The following is a 16,372-nucleotide window of genomic DNA, read 5'->3' as shown; positions in this document are numbered from 1 at the left end:
AGGCCAGGCGGCCCTGTCACACACGCAGGCAGGTGGCCTCAGCTCGCTGGGGCCTGAATTTCTTCTAGAAGAAAAGCATTCTTTCCTGCCCATTTTGAGATTCGAGACCCGGAATTTTGTTAGAAGTAGCTCGAGTCTCCCGGCCTGTCACCATTTTCCTGGAGACCTGCCTCCCAGTGCTTTGGTGAGGCTCCATCCAGCCTCCAGCTTTGAGCTTTTACTCCTGGCTCATTCTGAAAGCTCCCTTTTGTCCCCATCAGCCCCCAAGACACACAGGTAAGGACTAGATTTCGTTATGAAAAAGTGGCCTGGGGCGCCTCCCCTGCCAGCACTACCGTGACAGGCACAGGGGAAGCTGACTGCCACCTGTCTGGCAGTTTTCTCGAGGACCCGTCACCAGATCTAACTGGTTCGCTTTGAGACCAATAAAATGGTTAACTTCATAGCTTGAAACCCACCTCCTCAAGTGGTGACTTCCCAAAGCCTCAGTTTTATCAGCTGTGAAATGGGGGTAATAGAAATGCCCATCTTGTTATGAGGATTAAATGACTTAACACACGTTAAAGGCTTAGAGCTGTGCCAGGTACACAGTCCGTGGTCAATAAATGTTAGAGGTTATTCCCACACCCTTGCCTTAGCCCAGACACAAAGAAGAATACAGACTTGAGATTTCCTAGGACCGTTTTTTTTTTTGTTTTTTGTTTTTTTAATTTCAAAAACCGGTTGGGGTCCCTTTCCACATCAGGGAGAGCCATATCCAGGTTATGACCTCAGGGGAGTCAGTCTAGCACTAGGTAGGCCTGGTCCAATCACAAATCCAGCCACTGGGCCCTGTCATTCCATCACGAGGACCCACCCCAGACTCCTCCCATCAGCCTGAGACAAGAGGGTGGGGGTGAAGCTGCCGGAGACTGACTCTGTCTCTCAGAAGCCCCCATCCCTGTTCTAAGAGAGCCAGCTATGTCTTCCAAGGAGAGTTGGTTAGGCCAACTCTGTTTAATCACCAGACAACCCTCCCAGCCCTGGGGTCAGCGCCCTGGCCCTGGCGGCCGCTCCAGTGCCTGCGTGCCCACCAGGACGTCCATGAGGTAGTCCAGCTCAGCCTCGTCAAGCTCCGGAGCTTCCTCGCCTGACCCATCTTCAGGGACGGGTTTGAGGCCCTCAGAGTCTGGCGCCCAAAGTTCACTGTCATACATGGAGGTGTCGATGTTCTCAAACAAGCCCTCGAGCCCATCGTCTAGCAGGCAGCCAGTGGCTGGGCCCAGCAAGTCCAAGGTACCCAAGCTGGGTGGGGCTCCCCCAGTGGGGCGACCAGGAGGCCCCTCATCTGCCAGGGGCTGGGGGGCCTGGCTCAAGCCCTCAATTTGGCTGAGGTCCTCCAGGAGACTGGCCATAGAGGCTGAGAGGGCAGCATCTGAGCTGGCCAGCAGGCTGTCAGCCACGCCAGGGGCTGCAGGCGGGCCGGGCGCAGGTGGCAGGGCAGCCGTGGGTGCCATGGATGCCTGGATGCGCCGCAGCGTGTTCACTACCAGCACCAGGTGCCGCAGGTTCGGCTCACTCTGCCGCAGGCTGTGGTGGAGTTTGAGCACTGAAAGGTCAAAGAGAGAACTGGAGGCCACGGCTGGGGGTGGCTGGGCCACTGCTGGGTGACCAGGATCCAGCCACCAGGTGTCCACTGCCAGGGCTTCCTTTTCTTCCTCCACCTCCTCCTCCTCCTGTTCCTCCTCCTCCTCCTCCCGCTTGCGCTTCAGGCCTTTGCTCAGCATCATCTGTGAAGAGAGAGGAGTCACTGAGTTATGGAAAGTCAATGTTAAGTCCAAACCCTGGCTCTGACAACTGCTATCTGTGTGATCTTGGGAAAGTCCTTTAACCTCTCTGAGCCAAGGTTTTTTTGGGGAACCTTTAAGAAATGAATGATAATAGTGACTACTTCCTAGAGTTGATTCAAGAAATGTATATATAATAGACCAAAAAAGCCCCCCCCCAAAAAAAAAACATTACAACAGTGCCTGGTAGTATATAGCAATCTCTCTTATTAATAAGTAGTATTATTAATAACTATTATGTATCTCACTAATGAATCATGAAATATTCAATATTCAACCCTCTTTTTTTTTTTACCTACAAAGCAGCTGTTTCATAGTTCAATTTAATATTTATTCAATACTGTGCATCAGACAATAACATACAGGAAATGCACAGATGGTGCTAGAAAGATATTAAGAGGTTCTGGGAAGTCATCAGGAAAGGCTTCTCCGAGGAGGTGACATTTGAGCTGAGCCCTCAAGCATAAGGAGTTCCAGCTCTGAATAACCAGGGGGAAAGCAATCCGGGAAGAGGGAACAACAGCAAAGGCAGAGACAGACCCGGAGACAGGATGAACCTGAACTGAAAAAAGGCCAGTATATTGTCAATTATACCAGTGTGGTCGGCACACAGAAATGACAAGGGCAGGGGAGGGGGGAGGAGTGGAAGGTGGCAGGAGGTGGAGAGTAGGCAGAGGCAAGGAGTTTGGATTTTATTGTGAGTGTGGTGGGAAGTCACCGAGGGATTCTGAGCAGGGAGGAGAGTGGTAGTGTGAATTGAGTAGGTTTCCAGAAGCTCCCCCTTAGCTACTTCGAGTAAGATAAGGGGTGCGGAGAAAAGGGGGAAGAGATCCGTTCAGTGGATCTCTTTGGGGAGGGGCGATGACGGTGGCTTGGAGTACAAGGTGGTAATGGAGATGGAAGGAAGTTGGTCAATTTACGATTTATTTGGGAGGCAGGGTGGACAAAGCTTGCCAGGAAATCCTGATGGACACGGGGAGAAGTATGAGGACCCACAATTTCCCCGGAGGCGGGTGGTCCTTGGAGTTCGGGACCCGAGGACCGAGCTGCTTTTTGAGCCAGGCAGCCGACAGGGTCCAGTCCCTGAGCCCTTCCTGGCCCAGAAGGACCTTAACTCTTCACATTAATAAGAACTAGTACTTCGCCTCCTCTCTCGCAGACCCGGGAGTCCCAAACCGCAGGAATTCAGCCCCTTACCCCAACTCCGCCCCCCCGGTCCCTGCGCCCCCTAGCGGCGCCGAGCGGGCCTTTCCCCGGAGATTGAGGCTCCTAGACCCCGGGACCCTTCACGCCGCCCCTCGTTCTAGCTGTGGTTACTGCCTGCCGCCCGAGGCCGTGCAGGCCAGGATCCCGGGTGGGCTGTTCTGCTCTCTCGGCCTCCACTCGCTACCGGAAGGCAGTGGAGGCGGCTCCTCCCGAAGCGGCGGGGGCGGGTGAGTCACGCAGCCGGAGCCATGGAGCCGGCGCCTCCGCCCCCTACTAGGGCAGCGGCGTGATTCACCCGACCCGGCCGAGGCGGGCGGCATTTTAGAGACCAGCACGTCTCGATCTCCGGCAGCCCCGGCGCACACCTGCCGGACCCGGGGATCGAACCTGCCAAAAGCCCCCGCCACCGGTACCCCCTCAGCCCCTACCTAGGCCCCTTCCCTTCATGTACATACCCAGCTCAACAGCTGCCAATCAGGACGAAAAGGGGGCCACTCGCAGCCAATCAGGAAGCGACGGCGGCAGCATCGCTAGCTCACTCTCCTTCAGCAAACAGCTCCTGAGTGAGGAGACGCAGTTCTGACTTCGGCGCACGACTCCAAGCTCTTGACTCCTCTTAGCCACTGCCCACTCCCCTGGTGGACCGCCTCCAACCCAGAGATTGGCTCTGGACGGTGATGGGCGGTGCCCGTGGGCGTGTTCCAAGGGAGAGGAGGTTGGCTTCAGGGCGCATGCCCTAGCGGCTGCGTGAGGGGAAGGGAAAAGGTGGGTGTCTAGTTGCCCTGGCAGTGGTGGGGTGGGGTTTTATTGTCTCTGAAGGTGCCGGCCCCTCACACTTACCCATGTATCTGTCAAACCCAGCAATTTAGTTTCTTACGCACTCCGCCCAACAGGGCCTCTACACTCTAGGCCAACATAATATGCCTGGGTTCAGATTTTGACTCGCTACTCGATGTGTGACCTTGGAAAAATGCTTGAGCTGTCTGAGCCACGTGAAGTCTGTTAAATGGGGATCTCCTTGCTTACCTCTTGAGTTAGGAAAATTAAAATAACATAGTATTTGTAAGAACACTATACTAGATTTGGCAAATGCCAGTGGATGTAATTTATTGTGAGTCGAAAGGCAGGAGTGGGGGGAGGGGGGAATGCTACCGTAGTCACGTACTAGGCTCCATTCTCTAAGTAGCTGTGTGACCTTGGGCAAAGGTTTTAATTCCTCAGTCTCAGGTTCCGCATGTTTGTTAAAATGAGCGAAATAGCTTTGGGCAGAGGGTTGTTTGAAGATTAAGTGGAACAATTTGTGTAAAATGCTCAGAGTGATGTGCATGTCCTTTTATTAGTAGTTATAGCTGTTGCGATAATAGGACAGGCACTTAGTTCAAGCGGGGGACACTCGGGGTGGTGTGTAGGTAGACAGGAGTTTAATACTTGCCAGAGAAACTGACAGTGGGTCTTATTGCAAGTAGCTCACTTGCTAATTCTTCTGGAGCTGTGGGAAGAACTGTTAGTTGTGAATAGCACTCCTGCCCAAAGTAAGCTTCCAAATATGGTAACTATACTATGTAGCATTTTTTACAGTTGCCAAGATATTGAAGCAATCCAGGTGTCCTTCGACAGACAAGTGGATAAAGAGGATGTGGTATCTATTGTTGGCACAGGAACGTACAAACCTGTGGATGATTTTTATGAGTTTATTTGAGCCAAACTGAGGACATATGCCAGGAAGCAAGATCTTAAATCCTGCAGTGAATGACGGTTTGCCATTTCTTATATGCATTTAGGTGTAAGGAGGCAACATAAGGAAGATTTTGTGAAGGTGGGAGGAAGCAAGGCAGGGGGTGGATGAAAGGATATTCAACACTGTGCTCTCCTGAGGGAGGTTACACTTCAGAGGGGTCTGAAAAAGATGCCTGTCAAAGGTGCATTAACCTAAATGCACAGAAATAATGTATAGGGTTTGTTTAAGGCAAAAATGATCCTCTTATAGTCCGGGGGTGTGACTACCCACCGTGAGCTGCCCACTTAGGAATTTATCTTCAGATCACCCTGTGAGGTCGCATTCCTTCACTGAACTTTGTCAGATTTAGTACATAGACCCTGTTAGGTTTTTTCCTTTTTTTAAATATTTATTTATTTGTATTATTTATGCTGTTACAGTCGTTCCCATTTTCTCTCCCTTTCTCCACCATCCTCTCTCCTTAAATCAATCCCCATATTGTTGTCAGTGTCCAGGGGCTGCTGTGTCCTTCAGTTACTTCCTTCACTATCTTTCATCCCATCCTCCCGCCCTTCCCTCCAGCTTCTCGTCAGTTTGTTTCCTGTATCTAAGTTTCCCTTACTATTGTGTTCATTAGTTTATTGTGTTCATTAGATTCCACATGTAACATGGCCCCTTATTCATTCCCAATTCCCAATTCATTCCCAGTGTGGTCATAAATCAATCTGAAGGATGCCACAGATGACCAATCTTTTGGTCTGGTAGTGTGGTCTCACAGCGCTAGGAAGGCCCCTTCCCACAAAGTTTCATTATCCAAGTCGAATTACTGAAATGGTGAACCTTTGGCAGTGGGGTAATTCCATACCTATGAGGTGTGAATTGAGGCTGAATTTTCGCAAAAGGGAAGGGCAGGTAAACAGAAGGTCTGATGGGCTTTTATTATGAAAAACACTGGATCATTTTTTTCTTTAAGTATAAACATAAAATCTTTACCCACTAATAAAAGAAAGGTAGGTTCACATTTTAGCTCTTGACACTAAGTGAACTTGGACACAAATTTACATTCATGAAATATAACTAACGGACCAATTTGTTAAAGTTCAGCCTGTCATGAAAGCTTGTAGCGCGTCAGGTATTGCTGCGTATTCTCTGGTGACAGAATGTCAGCAATGGCCACCAGTGAGTGGAACTTGTGAAGTGCTTTTAACAGCAGATGTTTTCTATATGTTTCTAGAAATCGAGAGGTTTATAAACATGTTAATTGTCCAGAAATAAGTTAAAAACTTGAAAATCTAAACACCGATTTAGGAGTATCTATATTGCAATCCCAGGAGGGGTCAGTAGTTCATATGGAACTACTATTAATCTAAATTAATACTTGCAGGTATGTTTGTGAATATGGAATTGTATTAGACAGTCCTGGCTGGTGTGCCTCAGAGGAATGAGTGCTGGCCTGAGAACCAAAGGGTCGCCAGTTCGAGTCCCAGTCAGGGCACATGCCTGGGTTGTGGGCCAGGTCCCCAGTTGGGGGCATACAAGAGGCAGCCGCACATTGATGTTTCTCTCCTTCTCTTTCTCCCTCCCTCCTCCTCTCTTTAAAAATAAATACATTTAAAAATTATATTTGAAGGGGCGGGGGAGGCTGGGATGGGAGAAATAGACAAAAAACTGTACTTGAAAAATAACTAAATAAAATTAATTTTAAAAAAATTATATTTGACATTAGTACCAGTACAGAACACAGTCGCGTCATAAGATCCAAAACCCCAGCATAAGTTATTGGATCATTAATACCTGGTGAACCATCATGCTCTGAATTTTGCCACATGTCTCAATATATACAATGGAATGTTACTTAACTATTGAAAACATGAAAGCTTGCGGTTTGCAATAATATCGGTGGACGTAGAGGGCATGGTGCTTAGTAAAATAAGTCAGGGAAAACAAATCCTATATGATTTCACTTATATGTGAAATCTCAAAGCAAAACAATGAAAACAAAACAGAGACAAGTCCACAGATACAGAGAACAAACTGATGGTTGCTAGAAGGGAGGTGGGTAGGATGAGCGAAAAAGGTGAAGGGAACTAAGAGGTACAAACTGCCAGTTATAAAATTAGTCACAGGATGTAAAGTACGACATAAGGAATATAGTCAGCAATCAGTAGTCAATAGTGAGATTACAGTAATGTAATACTGTAATCATTCTGTATGAAGTCAGATGGATACTACACCTATTGAGGTGATAGTTTTGTAAGGTATATACATACGTAATCACTGTGTTGTGCATTCGAAATAACATAACATCGAGTGGGGGGAATGGGTGAAGAGCTGAGGGGATTAAGAGGTACAAATAGGTAGTTACAGAATAGCCAAGGGGATGTAAAGTACAGTATAGGAAATGGAGTAGCCGAAGAACTTATACCAGACCCACGGACATGAACAATGGCGGGGGGATTGCCTGAGAGAGTGGGGAGGATGCTGGGTGAAGGGGGACAAAGGCGGAAAATTCAGGACAACTGTAATAGCATAATCTATAAATTATAATTTGAAAAAGCAAATAACATTGAATTTCAACTGTAATTGAAAAATAATTTTAAAAAAATACTAACTATATTAGTTGATTCTGGCAACAATCACCAATGGGTTCTCAGACCTTATCGTGAAAGGTGAATGGGGAACAGGGTCTGGACAGGCACCGAAGTATCACTGCCCAGGTTCCTTGCTAGCTGCAAAGGAGGAAGTGTCTTTTCAGGGTGCGGAGGTGTGGTGCTCCCCACTTTAAGCAGGTGACGGAACTCTGCCTCCAGCACAGCGGGATGCCCTGACGCGGGTGCCTCCTGATCCGCTGCAGAGAAAGTGCACCACATTCTCTCTGGAGTCTCCCTGCTAAATCAATAGTGTCAACTGAACCTCATCCGGCCTCTAGACCCGAACTTCAGCTTCTGAGAAATAGGAACATACTAAACGCAAACATAAATCAGACAAATGAAGAATGTGGGACATCTATAACACCACTGGGCTGCTCCACCGAAGATTCAATTTTAAGAACACACCAAAAGGGATTCATGAGGCTGGGGGAGGAAGTTCCAGATAAAGAGCTTCTACGTAATTTGCTTATTACAACCAAATAAGCATCTGAACCTTCACTGAATCCTGATTTGACAAGGGAGGGAAACAACTATAAAAGATATTTTTAGGAAATTTGAATGTTGATAGTACATGGTATTACGCAATTTCCTTAGATGTGGAATAGTATTGTGGTTTGTAGGTGAGTATCCTTAATCTTAAGAAATGCCTGTTGAGCTATTAAGGGTAGAATGTCACGATGTCTGCAATTCACTCACCAGTGCAAAAGGAAAAATAAGTGTGTGTGTGTGTATACTTGTATGTATGCAGATAAAGAAAACCAAGTGTTAACAATTTAATCTAGATGGAAGGGTATTCAAGTGCTCTGAACACACATTTAAATTTCTTTTCTATATGCTTGCATTTTTTTCATAATAAAAAGAAGGTAAAACGCTCATTAGAACCTGGCCCATGCTAGGCAAATTCCCGTAACCTTCCCACAGCCTATCCTTGTGGTCGGGGAAGAAGGAAGCTCAGAGTCTCCAAGAGCTTGCTCCAGGTCAAACACTAAAGAAAAGCTCACAGGAGTCATTTGATTAACATGTATTTATTAAGCACTTACTATGTGGTGAGCACTGTTATAGATGATGGAGGTACAGCACTGAATAAGCCTCACATGGTCTCGCTTCTTAGAGGTTAGGGGAGGGCTTGGAGAGAGAGAAGAAATATGAAAAGAGGTGACATGGAGTGAGACCTGGTGAAATGAGAGCGATAGTAAGGCTCTGTTGGAAGGGTGTCCCAGTCTGAGGGAAGGGCCGGTGCGAAGACTGGAAGATTGTGGTCGCCGGGGGTCAGGCAGCGCGGCCTGAGGTCCGAGGAGTTTTCAAGCCCTTCAAAGCTTTGTTTCTCATTCTGAGTAGAGAAGGGGATGAGAAGACCCTGGACGGTAAATAAATGCCTAAAATAATCTCTGCTTCTGTTCAGTGACTTGAAGAAAACCAAAGAGGATGGGATTAATAACTTTGGGGAGAGGTGCCTGCAGTGGTGGTCCCTGAGAGCCTGAGGAGGCGACTTTGAAGCTGAGGTCAGAGAGTGGAGAAAGAGCTAGGAATTCAGAGGGCTGGGGGAAGGGAGTAGGAAAGAGATCGTGCCTGTTGAAACGAAACCAGAAGCGAAGCCACGGGCCCAGCACGCCTAGGGAGGAGCCTCCGCCCGCGGGGGAGGGAGGAGGGGAGGGGGAGGGGGAGGGCCCCGCCCCAGGCAGCCGCCCCACCCGGCCGCCCCACCCGGCCTCTAGGGAGAGAGGAGGCGCCGAGAGGCTCCAGGATGCCTGCAGGCTCTGGATATCACGCGGGGGGCCAACCCCTGGTGGAGGGTGGGGATTAGAGAATTGGCTTCCCTGGCCACGCCCCAAGGTGGCCACGGCCCACCCCCAACAGAAGGATGGCGGGGGAGGGCACCTTGGCGAACTTGGACTCTGCCCTCCGGGGCCCTGTTCCCTCTGCGGAGCCAACCTCTTCACTTCTGTGTCCAGTCCTTTAGCAGGGCAGGAGCCGAGCCACTGAGACTCGATTTGTTCTTCTGTAAAGTGGGAGTGCTTCTCATACTGTGCTTTACAGTAAGCCACCTTACTGTGGTTATCTTCAAAACGGTTAAAGAGAGCTCACTTAAAAGTGAGTCGGGTGGCTTAGTGGCTTGAGTGCCGGCCTGCGAACCAAAGGGTCTCTGGTTCCAGTGCCAGTCAGGGCATGTGCCTGGGTTGTGAGCCAAGTCCCCATTAGGGGGCGTGCGAGAGGCAACTACACATTGATGTTTCTCTCCCTCTCTCTCTCCCTCCCTTCTCCTCTCAGTAAAACTGTTTTTTTTTTTTTTTTTTTAAGCGAGGCACATCTGCTTCCCCGTCTGCTCACCTGCTCACTCAGGGTAGGTAGAGCTCAGGTCCTTCCCGTGGGACTCTCACAGACCCTACATGGTTCGTCCCCCTCCACTCTTTCACCTCAACTCCTAGTACTCTCCCCCTTGCTCACTCTGCCCCAGACACACTGACCTCCTCAGGGCCCCAAAACTCTCCATCATGCTCTGACCTCAGGGCCTTTGCACTGACTGTTCCTTTCAGGTTTTTACTCAAATGGCACCTTTTCACACCTTTTCACTGATGCCTTCTCTAGTCATCCCATCTGTATATTGATACCCCCCAACACACTCCTGCTTTTTCTCTACAACATTCACCACCACCTGACAGACTGTGCATGTTATTTATTCTTTGTGTTTATTTTAGCCTCCCCCTACTCTGATGCTTTAGAAAAGCAGAAACTGTGTTTTACTCAGGTGCCTAGAAGAGTGCAAGGACCACAGTAGGCACTCAATAAATCTAAGCAATTATTGGAATCCTTGGTGTGCATCGGGCCCCCTTTTACGCTCTCTGCAGGATTGCTCAGTGAGGCAGGTATTACTCCAGGCCTTCAGGTTGAGACATGCTGGTGTGTTTGAAGAACAGCAGAGAATAATGTGGCTGGAGCACAGGAGGGAGGGAGTGCTGGGGAGATGAGTTCAGAGAAGTGGGAGGGAGGGTCGGCCATAGCAAGGTTGGGAGTTTGCTTTTCAATAATAGGAAGCCTACCGGTGCCAAGCACAGTTCTATGCACTGTGGATAGTCCTATGCCCTATGCACAGGGGATACGGCTGGGCTAAGACCAACAAAACCCCTTCCTCTCAATTTCCAATAAGCCAGGAGACTAACCACAAGCAGGTAATAAATAATGAGAATGGGTAGGTGCTACTAAGAAAATCAAACAATGTGATAGGGTGATGGTGCATCTGGACATTTTGAGCTACGAAATACAAGGAAGGCCTGAGAGGTGTCCCCTGGGGAGTGAACAGCAAGTGCAAAGGCCCCAGGGTGGAAATAAATTTGGAGTGAATGGAGACCAATGTGGCTGGAAGTGGAGGAAGGAGGGAAAGTGGGAGATTAAATGGGGATAGTTAGGAGCAAGATTGTCAGGTCTTACAGGTTTTGGTGAAGTTGAGGTTTCATTACATATGAGAAGTTACTGGAAGTTTAAAACAGATGGAAAGCACGATCCAATGGGCATCCACGATGCAGGTGTCATGTGCCTTCTTGAGATCTTGACCCCCATCTCTCGTCATTGCCACCCACCGGTTAGTGACCCCACTGCTTTTAGACTTAGAAGCAATGCCCCTCTTTAGGTGAGGATCTGGCTTTGAGCCAGAAAGCACATGCAAAATTCCCCTCCTTCCCTTGCCTGTGGACTAGTCAAAGTGTGGTTCCTCCCTGCAACCCTTCTAGAAAAGTCCCTAAAGCTGTGTAAACTCACTCATTGGCCGTCCTCAAGGTTTTGTGGAGGTACAGCCATCGCGTCGTCATCCTTGTTACATTTTATCTTCTCTGGTCTCCCTTCTGTTTTCCCCTCATTCACCAGCTTGGGCTTGTAACTTCCAAATAAATCCTTAGAACCCTAACTTCAGTCTGGTTTGCTCCCTAGCCAAGGGTATTTTTCTCCTCTGGGCCTCAGCAGCACATTTCATACAATGAAAGGGTTGCCTTGTAAGTGCCAGAACTTTGACACATGATTCATGTGACTCAGTTTCTCACTCCTGTCTACCCACGTGGTTGTGGAGCCCAAATTACCAAGAAGCAGTTAAGAACTAGGCTCTGGAGGCAGATGGAATGTGAGCCCTAGCTCCCTGCTCCTCACTCTTACCAGCTATGTGACCCTGAAGTGACTTCATCTCTCAGACCCTCAGGCTCCATTTATAAAAAACATGATTCCAGTAGCTACTTCTCTACAGTTGTGAGGATTAAATGACTTAATTCAAATAAAGTAGGCAGAACAGTGCTCTAACAAGAACGCAGTACACGTTACATTTAATGGTGTATCTGTCCCAACTTCGAGGGAAGGGATATAGGTGTCTAGGGAACTTACCAGGTCCCTCCTATTGACCCACTGATGTTTACAAACTTTAGGCAACACAATCCCTTCCAAAATATTTTTATTAAAAAAAAATTACAATCAAGCCCCACCACCCATCCCACCCCCAAACCACCACAAAAACCTGCCTTTCTTTTAAATAATGCGGCATGGAGCAGTTTGGTTTCCACCCTATTGCACGTGGTCCGGCCTGGATATGAATCTGGAGGCTGCTGAGACTGGGGTATGGCAAGGAAGTGGGGTTCAACCCAGGGGGAGCAGGTCCTACTCCTTCCAGGTACAAGAGGCAGAGTTTGGGTTTCCTTAGCAACCAGGCAACACATCCCTGCCATCCGTTAACAGGGCCACCTTATCTTCCCTGAGGCCCCAGTGGTCACAAGAGGAGTAGGAACTGGAGGGGAAGGCAGAAGAAATGTGGAAGTGGGAAATCAGACTCCCAGAAACAGTCTCATTAAGGCATTTGGAACAGATAAATTAATTCAGCAAGACCCACCTTCACAGAAGGATGTGGTAACCAGATACACACACACATGCAAGACAGTTTGTGGAACCCCGAAAAGGGAGAAAAGGAGGCCAGCCTCGGCTTGAAGCCCCCACCAAAACACACACACACACACACACACACACACACACACACACACACACACACACACAGAGTTGCACCTACAGATCCAGCCCAATCGCTTCTCAGCCTTTCAGCTAAGATCAAGTGTAAAGATCCAGCCCACTGAGTCTGCGATGTGGAGGGAGCGCCCCCACCACTATCGAAGCTTTAGGATCCTAGAATGATTTCCATGATGTGATCTAGTTCATTCCACTCCCAGGACCCTGGGGCACAGAAGAGGTTATGAGGAGGCTCCGCTGGGGCCAGTGCAGGCTCCTTCTCCACTGTGGAAGTGTCAATGTCCAGAAAAAAGTCATCCAGACCTGAGTCCCCCAGGTACCGAGAGCTCAGGGCTTCTAAGAAAACTGGATCAGGCTGGGGCAGCCCTTCATTTTGGGGGCTTTGGGGAGCCACTGGATTCTGAGGGGTCTCCGTCTCGTCCATGGAAGTCTCCAGCTCCCTGAGAATAGAGCCGATGGTTGTAGACAAGGAGAAGTCCTCCTCACCCAGGAAGAGGGGCTCAGGGGGCAAGGCAGGTGCTGGAGCCAGGCAAAGCGCAGCCTGGAGCTGCTGGAGGGTGTTGTGGATGAGGACATGCCTCCGAAGGCTGGGTGCTCGGGGGCCCAGGCTTTGCTGGACTTTGTCTAGGGAGATACGGAGCAGGGCTTGCTGGTAGCTTCGCAAGCCTGCTGGACCCCAGCCCCACTTCTCGTCCTCCTCTTCCTCCTCCAGGTCCGAGTGTTTCCTCTTCAAGCCTCCTCCTACCATGATGACCTGTAGAGAGATAGGGTGTAAGTCAGACACAGTAGGGCTAGCCCAAATCCTGAATCTCTGTACGGCTGTTGATTGTTAATGATCTCAACTTCAGTTTTTGCATCTGTAAAATGGAGAGTGTAAATTCCACAAGGCTAAGAAGGAGAGTAAATGTATATGACTAAGAAAACAAGAACTGAACACAGCTGGGTTTGAATCCCACTCATTTGCCTGGGTCACCTGGAATGGCGAGTTTTCCTCCTTGAGACTCAATTTCCTCACCTGCAAGATCAGAATCCTATGTCCCTCTGAGCCTTAAAACTATTCTTTCCACAGTACTCACTTCTTCAAATGCGACACATACAAGAAAGGGTTAGAATACAGAGACCTAGATTGGAATCAGGGAAATCTCGATTTGAATTCTGCCTTTCACACTGCTCTGCTGTGTGATATCAGGAAGTGAGATAACATTACCTCTCCGGGCCTCAGTTTCCTCGTCTGTAAAATGGGGATTGTAAAAATTCTCACCACATCCTCAAGGAGACTCCAAGTGTAATATGCACAGGTCTCATCACATAGAAAATGCTTATGGAACAAGAGTTAATGGCCATTTATGCATTCAATAATTTTATTTATTGAGTACTATACTCAATAGTACTATACTCAAGCCATCTGGAGCCCTGTTAGGGCTCGACACCTATTTGTCAGACTCTCCTCTCAGAGTATGTTTCTGTCCATGCTCTTTTCCTAACTGGGAGTGTTCACAACAGCAAGGAAAGGGCCTTTCTCATTCCTTCCGTACAAGCCTTACCTTCTCACCCGCCCCACAGCGAGGCCCCGTAGAAAAACTTGCTAGAACTTGACTCACACCAAGCCCCACCCCCTCTCGACCTATCCAATCAGACCTTGGCCCTCTACTGGCCCCGCCCCTGCACAGATCTATAGATGTCTTCAGCAGCTAGGAACGCCCCAATTTGGCGCAGGGGCTTCTGGGGAATGTGGGCTAAAAGCCTTTTCCAGGTACGCACGAAGACTTTCAGCGGGTATTGCAATCCCCAGAGAGCTCCGCACGCCACAAGGAAGAACCTCCCCCCACCCTCCCTCAGGGCATGCGCACAAACGCCCGGGACAGGTGGGGGAAGGGAACCCGGAGGTCTAGCTGCCGGGTGCCTGCCGAGCCCCGCCCTCCACTGCTCTCCCGGCGGCGAGTCGGAGCTCCGCGCCCGGAACACCCCTCCCCCACCTCAGACTGCGGCTCTAACACTACTTTCTCTTGATCTTTCGGACCCCACAAGGTCCTGGATTCTTCCCCCAAACTGCTCTCGGATTCAGAGACGCAGGCCCAACTGATTGCTCAAAGACTACAAATGCTCTCCGATCCACTCCGTTCGGGACGCTAGTTATCTCAGTTTGGAGACCGTTCCCCTTCAACTTTCCCCTATTCTCCCCTTTTACAAACGCCTCTCGACTTCCCCTCCAAACCTCTCTCTGGATCGAAGACCTAAACATGGAACGCTCCCCGGCACCCTCTCTCCGCCACTGCGCCTGGGAAACCAAGATTGCTTTCTCGCTTCTCTAGAATGACCGGGACCCCAGCCCCAATCTCTTACATTTTTGCCCAGAACAGTAGAACCCCGGCTTCGACCCGTCCGGAGACCCGAATTGTCTTAATTTCAGATTTCCTGCCCCAAAAGTTCCTTCCCTGGTTCTTTTGCTTCTCCAAATACCCCAGGTCCTAGCTTCAAATTCCCTCCATTTGAAGATCCTGCCCAACAACTTCGCCGCCTGTCCAGGATCTCGAATTCAGTCCCCGGTCCCCAAACCCCGAATCTGCGCTCCCCACTCCCACCCAGACTCCGCCTCCACAACTCTCGGGAAGTGCCTCCACCTCCCCCAACCCAGGGCAAGCCTCAAGCCGGGCAGCCACCCCTCACCTTCAGCTATTAGGTTCACAACGACTACCGCCACAAGCGTCCAAAGCTTTGCGACCCTCCTGTGCTCGCCTCCCTGGGGCCTCTTGGTCTGGCCTCCAGCTCACCCAGCTCCGCCCCGTAGCCGAGCCATCAGCCGCGATTGGCTGAAATCCTGAGCGCCGCGGGGCGCGGATTGGCTTGGCAGAGCCACCCGCTGCCTCGAGAAGACAGCCTACCCGTCCTCCCTTCACTGGCACCCGGGACCATTTAAAGGATTCCGACTCGACAGGGGGGCGGGACTACGTCTTTAGGGTCAAGGGGATATCAGAACTGTTCCTTTCAAATCAGGTACTGTCCTCGCTTCAAGATCGTCAGCACTGCTCTCTGAAACCCTTTATACCAGGCCTGGATCCCATAGCAGAGCAAAACTGGCGGCAGTCACGTTCCTCCTCACCCGCTCTCTGGGAGGGCGGGGCTGAGCCACTAGCGGAGGCAGCGCCCCCGGAGTTCCGAAGGCGTGTGCTACGGGCGGAGGATGACGCCACTGAAGGCCAGCCAATAGTTTCTCGCGGCGTATGTTGCCTGGGCGATCGCAGCCCACCCTTTCGCTGCCCTTGTTCTCCTGCTCTTCCCAAAACTTTACCTCCCCGGCTCCCTAATCTTCAAGACTACTTAGCCAAGTCCTCTGGTGGCCGGTCCGTCCCGCATCCTCCTGACACCCCATCCTGCCCCTCTCAGGATGGCACCTCCGCTGCCGCAGACCGACTCATGGCTCCCTACTACGCTGGGGACAAAGTCCAAATTCCTTACCTGTGCCACAAAGCCCTTCAAGGTCTGGCCTGATGCACACTCCTCCTTGCTCCCTACCGTCCTGCTGCACCAATTCACTTTGAGTTTTTCTAAAATGGCTTCAGGTGCCCTCCACCACCCTGAACACAGAGATTTTTGTCTGTACCTACGACACTGCCAGCTGCATAGCAAGTACTCACAGATGAGAATTAAAGGGGTTAAATATGTGGTAAGGGATGGAAACAGACTTTTAGTGGTGACTATACAATATAGTATACAGATATTGAATTGTAATGTACACCTGAAATTTGTATAATGTAATAACCAATGTTACCTCAATAAAAATAATTTTTAGAAAAGGTTTCTGGACCTTTAAACTTGTTTCCCCATTCTGAAAATAGACCCCCACTTCCTAGGCTGCCTCTCCTCAGAAATCATCTCAAAGGTTTCCTCTTCTTGGAAGCCCTCCCTGGCTTCCAAGGTGGATGCTTCAGGGTGGATTGGTTCCCAGGGGTCCTGTATTTCCCCCGTCGAAGGCCTGACCC

At 49.7% G+C, this 16,372-nt stretch overlaps 2 protein-coding genes across 2 annotated transcripts; both read right to left on the bottom strand.

Moving 5' to 3' along the window:
* Nucleotides 1-670: 670 nt before the first annotated feature.
* On the bottom strand, nt 671-3,653 carry SERTAD1 (SERTA domain containing 1). The gene is made up of 2 exons (XM_037133594.2): nt 3,488-3,653; nt 671-1,769 (listed from the first exon to the last, which is right to left on the bottom strand). The coding sequence occupies exon 2, from the start codon at nt 1,767-1,769 to the stop codon at nt 1,029-1,031; it is 741 nt and encodes a 246-aa protein (XP_036989489.2). The 5' UTR covers nt 3,488-3,653; the 3' UTR covers nt 671-1,028.
* Nucleotides 3,654-11,819: 8,166 nt separating this feature from the next.
* SERTAD3 (SERTA domain containing 3) lies at nt 11,820-15,239 on the bottom strand. The gene is made up of 2 exons (XM_037133602.2): nt 15,060-15,239; nt 11,820-13,146 (listed from the first exon to the last, which is right to left on the bottom strand). The coding sequence occupies exon 2, from the start codon at nt 13,138-13,140 to the stop codon at nt 12,541-12,543; it is 600 nt and encodes a 199-aa protein (XP_036989497.2). The 5' UTR covers nt 13,141-13,146; nt 15,060-15,239; the 3' UTR covers nt 11,820-12,540.
* Between the last annotated feature and the right edge of the window lie 1,133 nt (nt 15,240-16,372).

The sequence above is a fragment of the Artibeus jamaicensis genome, unplaced genomic scaffold (genome assembly GCF_021234435.1).
Source record: "Artibeus jamaicensis isolate MK-2021 breed Jamaican fruit bat unplaced genomic scaffold, CSHL_Jam_final contig_47, whole genome shotgun sequence".
Lineage (NCBI taxonomy): Eukaryota > Metazoa > Chordata > Mammalia > Chiroptera > Phyllostomidae > Artibeus > Artibeus jamaicensis.
Note: the sequence above shows the minus strand (reverse complement) of the source record. Positions and strands in the feature narration are given on the sequence as shown.